The 5,435-nt window shown below is 41.0% G+C and overlaps 1 protein-coding gene across 1 annotated transcript; it reads right to left on the reverse strand.

Annotated features, from left to right (window-relative positions):
* Nucleotides 1–276: 276 nt before the first annotated feature.
* SMLR1 (small leucine rich protein 1) lies at nt 277–4,742 on the reverse strand. The gene is made up of 2 exons (XM_065835628.2): nt 4,501–4,742; nt 277–1,114 (listed from the first exon to the last, which is right to left on the reverse strand). Exons 1-2 carry the CDS (start codon nt 4,631–4,633, stop codon nt 918–920), a joined length of 330 nt encoding a protein of 109 aa, XP_065691700.1. The 5' UTR covers nt 4,634–4,742; the 3' UTR covers nt 277–917.
* Nucleotides 4,743–5,435: the final 693 nt, after the last annotated feature.

The raw sequence follows: 5,435 nt of genomic DNA on the forward strand, positions 1-5,435 counted from the left end.
GGGTAATGACAAACAGCTGTAATGAAAGGTAATTGCAGACAGCAGTTGCTAGCAGATAGGGACAGTAGATATCAGGGACAATAATGATAGTGACTTGTCATTCTTCATCAACTTGGGTTTAAACTTGAGCATTAGAAACAGAGAATCCAAAAGGCAATAGTGCTTTCAAACAATGCGAGTTGTGTTTTTTTGGGCCATCTGCCACAGCTGATCTGAGATGTATTAAATAATAGGGGAAAAAAACAGGGGTTTTTTGTGTGACATGACACACAAAGATTTCATAATTTTTTTTTTTTAATTTGAAAAAACATCTGTTTGTCATTAAACTAGAATAATAATTGCTTTACAGAGTACTGGTTTAGTGGTTGTATGTTTTCAAAATTCGACACGGTGAGTCCGCAGACAGAAGTCCTTTTGTTTCCCAGCGCTGTTATATTTTGCTTCCAGATTCTATGGAAACCATACTTCACAAAACGTACGATCTTTCCCAAAGTGTACAAACTAATAAAAAAAGTCAGTTCCTCTTCATCACCTTTCTCATTTTCCTAGATACTGGTGCTTGATATGAACTTTCTATTTATGTATCTTCAGTTTAATGAGGCTGCCTTCCCTGTATATGCCAGCTCAGCTCTCTCAGGAGCTTGTTACAGGGCTTTCTTCTCAGTGGGCTAAGGAAGGGCTAGTGAACAAGATGTTTTCTCTTCCCCCCCAAATTCTGTGTCGTGTAAGGGAACTGATACAGGACATTGCAGGTAGTCTCTGGTGTCCAGTATGTCACATAAAGTACTTACTTGGCTTCATGTGAGAAAGCAAAACTATTGCAAGACCTTTTTGAATGGCAGCAGCTGTTTCATTTGTATGACACAGCACTGATTTCTTCTCTTCCTTTTGTTTTCCTCTGTAGTATTTATATACAGCTAGTTATTTTTAAGCCTGCAGAGCTGAGCACTTAGTACAAGTTTAAGTTTGTTTCCTGAGATGTGAGACTCCCTTGAATGTCTTGAGCTCTTGCATTTGTTCTCTGTCTTCCCAGATCTCCTGGGTTTCTGCCACTGGCTATAGTAATTCAGGATCACCTCTTCGGTGTCTTCTGCCATGGCCAGTTCCTCATTAACTGAAAAATAAAACAAACCCCACAGAATTACGTAAGAATGGACTAATTTCCCATGGTGAATTTTTATAAATAAAAGGAGGTGGCACGTAAGTACCAGTTTGCCCATTCTTCTGGAAGAAAGTCTTCTGAGTGTGAGATAAGGACTGGGCCTGCACCCAGTGAAGCACTGACACAAACTATTGACAGCAACAGAAATACTCTATTCTCATTTGCCCCCACCAACTTTCAATCAGAATAAAATCCTTAAACAACAGCAAGAAGAGCAGTTAGCTTGTACTGGCAGTTTGCCTTCTCCTTTACTGTGGCAGCCCCATGAGAGCCTCAAATTGTCCTGATCTTCCCAATGCCACCTGTGCTACGAACAGAACAGAAAAACTATCTCTGCCACCATAACCTGTCATCTTCAGAACAGGATAGTGTGGACAGAGGCCTGGACAATAGTTGGAGTGTGATGGGGAAAGAGAGAAGGAAAAAAAAGGGCAGAAGAAAATTTAAAAAAAGCTCCATTAGTATAAAACGCTTTGTCACAGGATACTTGCTTCCCTTGTTATTGCTAGTTGTTCACGAGAAAGGTATGCTCTTTTGTTTGATGGGTTTATTTTTATTTTTAAGGAATTTGAAGGTATGATACTAAGGTGGAGTTTAGTATATTTACATGGATCCTCTCTCTTGCTGCACAGAGAAAAAATGTAATGCTTATTTGACAATGAAACAAGGCAGCCTTGCTTTTAGTCATGCAAATTTGTTTGTTTGTTTTAAAGCAATCCAAAGAAATTGTCACTGGTACCAAAAGCCTGCTGAATTTCTGAGGTTTTGCCAGAGAGGAAGCGTGCACGTTTAAATGAGTCTGTTCTCAGACTTATCTATGGTTAGTTGTTTTGCTCACCTGATGGTCTCAAGCTGAAGCTGGCCCCACCTGCCTGTGCAGAGAGCTGCTCCTAGTGATTTGTGTGAGCTGGCTGGAGGCCTAAGTTGTAGTTTGGACTCTGGCAGTCTCAGATTAAGCAAAAGAAGTGCTTGGAGGTAGAGCTGGAGCTGCGATGCCCAAAATATTAAGCAGACAGGAATTCGTCTCACATGGTCTTGAGAATCCCAACCAGAACACCTGTGAGCTGCAAATTTCCCTGGGGCACTGAGCAGCCAGGTGATTCCTTTCAAGCACCCTTCTCAGTTATGAAAGGCAAGGGTACAGAAGCAATATTGTTTTGGCAGATTGGTCTGACAACTACTTCATTTACCTCTCTCTTAAAGCCTTGATTGCTAATCTCAGAAAATTTAGAAAATCATTACTTAAACTCACTACAAATCCAAAGTTAAAAATTCTGTGCTGTAAGAGAAGGAGGATTTAATGTCTTGTTCTGCGTATTATTTTCAGACCTGCAGAAAGTGTAACAAAGAACGATATGGGCACAGTGAAATAGGTCAGGCCAGTTGGGTTCAGCAGTTGTTCATGCAGCGTGAATGTGAACATCTGTAGGGTTTTTCAGGTGGGTTCTTTTGGCTTAAGGGAAGCTGGAATAGAAAAACCAGAGCATCACCAGCTAAGAATAAGTCAGTAGTATTTCGGTATCATTTCGTAATAATAATGCCTAACTACCGCAGATGGACACGGAGATGACTATTGCTCTAAGGGAGAATCCTCACTTTTATCTGAACTCCAAAGCAATAATTCTGTTAGCTTTCATTTCAACCTTTTTTCAAGAAAGAACTCAATACTTAACCTTGCTATTCCCTCATAGATATTGAATTGTGTAATGTTTTGGCACCACACCATTGTTTGATGGTTGTTTTCTAGTGTGTGAAAAACTGTCAGCAATTTGATCTAAGGTTAATTTATAACCAAAGGGTTTGGCATGCGGAACAAGCTTCCCTAGCTGATTAATTCAGCATCTGAAAAGCACATCTTGAACAGGAAATGTTTGAGTTTTAGCAGCCTAAAGGCAACTTGTGGTATATGCTTGTATGCAAACAAACACCCTTCCCCTCATTCAAAGCCTTGGGTCTAAATGTCTGGAGATGTCATACAAAGTAGAAAGTGAATTCATTCTACATTTCTGAGTATGTGTGACCTTTCTTACTTTTAGAATTGTGTTAAATTACCCGGTGTTCAAGATTTCAGAAGGCTGCAGGGCAGAGTGAGCTTAATGAATGTACAAATTACAGATGATTCAGCATCTAGGTAAGGGTTCTTCCCCTGCCTTGCACTGGTGGTTAAATCTTGCCTTCTCCTGTGGGGCTGATGCACCTTGGGCCAGCTCTGAGTTAATGTCTCTGCTTATCTGCTGATAAGGCCTGTGGTTGGAATTGTCCTGCCTGCCCTGCCCAAGACTCTGCTTTTGAGACCATGGGTGGGCTGCTAGAGCCAAAACCTGTAGCCATGTGCGTTGTGACCTGTTGTCCCAGGCAGGGGGTTCTCACTAAGCTGTACCAAGAAGCATCTGGAGTTTATGGAGGAAATATAGGATATTGTTTTAGCTGCCCCAACAGTTCCTATGGAGAAAAGGTTCAAAAGGCAGCTGATTTGAGGAACAAGCTTAGTCCAGTGTCTACAAACGCATGTATTGGAAGGACTGAAGGAAAGAAAAATTGAGGACTCTGATCTGAACATGCGCCAGGCTGGGCTTGGCAGCTGGAGGACTGAGACAGGAGCAGCACATGGCTTAATCTGCATCTCAGATTCAGCCTGTGGCTGGGACCCAAACCTGGAAGGTACAAAATAATCCCATTAAAACTGGATGGTCTGACATACAGGGGTTTCACTTCTATGAGAAACTCTCTGTCTGCTATGGTTGTAGCCCAGTGTCTTCTGTGTTGGACCCGTCAGGCTCTGTCAGCAGCTTCATGTTACAATACTCAGGTGCATTGCGCTGACTCTGCATTTATTTGGGTGGGGCTGTTCTCAGTTTGGTTTTACTCTGAAGATAGATTTTTGAAGTACAAGCTGATTTTTAAATTTAAAAAGTAGCATGACAAACGTGCTTTTAGGTACAAAGTAAAAGCAAATACGTATCTTTGAAAGAACACAGACACGTACTCAACCATCACCGAGTCACAGGGTGTAACTGCTGTAGCTTGTTTCAGTGAAGACTTGCAAGGTGAAAGAACAGAGGAAAATGACTTGTATATTAGCCAACCTACTCTTTTTGTCCATTTTGGCTTCCTCTTCTATAGTGTGGCATGTAAAGCTACGGAGTTCAATCCAAATTCTAAACAGATTCTTGTAACATTTTTCAAATAGAAAATGGCCTAAAATGCAGTACAGCTTTAGCAAATTGTTTATGATCATTGTTCTCTTCAGTTTAGTTAATGGTGCAAGCCTGATGGTAGACTGTTGAACGAGAAGTTTTGTCTGCCTACCCACTTGTTTCCCCCAAGTGCTCACTCACCTTCTGACAGTTTGATCCTGAAGTAGGCAATTAGTAGCAGGAGGAGTAAAGTCACAGGCATAAAGATCCAAGCAAAGAGAACAAATCCAGGCAACTCATTCATAAACACCAAAAAATAGTAATGCATGCTCATTTTCCTGACTGTGCTGAACAAGATCCTTCAGATCTCTAAGTGTGGATCGTGTTTATCCTGGTTTCTTGCTTTTTTTTCCCCTGCATTCACATCCTGCCCTTTGCTCAGGCTATTATCTCTTTTTGGACTTTGGTTTGTTTGTGTAGGCCTGTGATTCCTAGTAGGACTGGAGTTCACTTGCAGAGTTACTCAACCACAAAGTTTAAAAGCGTAATGTAGGGCTTCGAAACCTTTGGATATGTTTGGCTGGGCAGGGCTCAATATGTAAGGCTGCTGCCTTTTGAGTAACATGGGTTCTGTCATCTGCTAATGTTGCACAGGGCATTCTGAATAATAAGCACCTTCTTTCTAGTTATATTATTAATTTCACAATAGATGTAAAATGCTCACTCAGGGTGAAGACCCTGTTATACAATCAAATTGAGCACACAGGCATATGTGTCGTCTCTGCTTTGAAGACTTTTCAGGTCAGACCATTGAGGCAAGCAGTGGATGCTGTACCAATGGCATTTTTTTCCAAAGAGCAGCTGCACAACAGTGAAATTTAGGAAGGTTTATTTTTTTTAGTGAGGTTGAAAATATGTGATTTTGTTAGCCAAATGTGCTGAAGAATTGAAGAACCTTTAAAATGTTCAAGCGAGTATAATCTGACCAGTGTGTTTTCCAGTCTGGTCACCAGCCTATGGTACAACTGTGTCTAGGATACATGGATTGGTTGGTTTAAAAGTAAGATTAGGCATTATATAGCCCTTCCCTATACCTTTAGGTTTCTAAAAACATCCGGTGAGTAGACTTGACATCT

This window comes from Patagioenas fasciata, chromosome 3 (assembly GCF_037038585.1).
Source record: "Patagioenas fasciata isolate bPatFas1 chromosome 3, bPatFas1.hap1, whole genome shotgun sequence".
Classification (NCBI taxonomy): Eukaryota; Metazoa; Chordata; class Aves; order Columbiformes; family Columbidae; genus Patagioenas; species Patagioenas fasciata.

Excerpts from the sequence above, each read along its gene's own strand:
- SMLR1 (XM_065835628.2), bottom strand. The coding sequence starts at position 4,633 with ATGAGCATGCATTACTATTTTTTGGTGTTTATGAATGAGTTGCCTGGA. Across the intron at positions 1,115-4,500 it reads CAGGATCAAACTGTCAGAAG|TTAATGAGGAACTGGCCATG; the intron begins GTGAGTGAGCAC and ends TTTATTTTTCAG.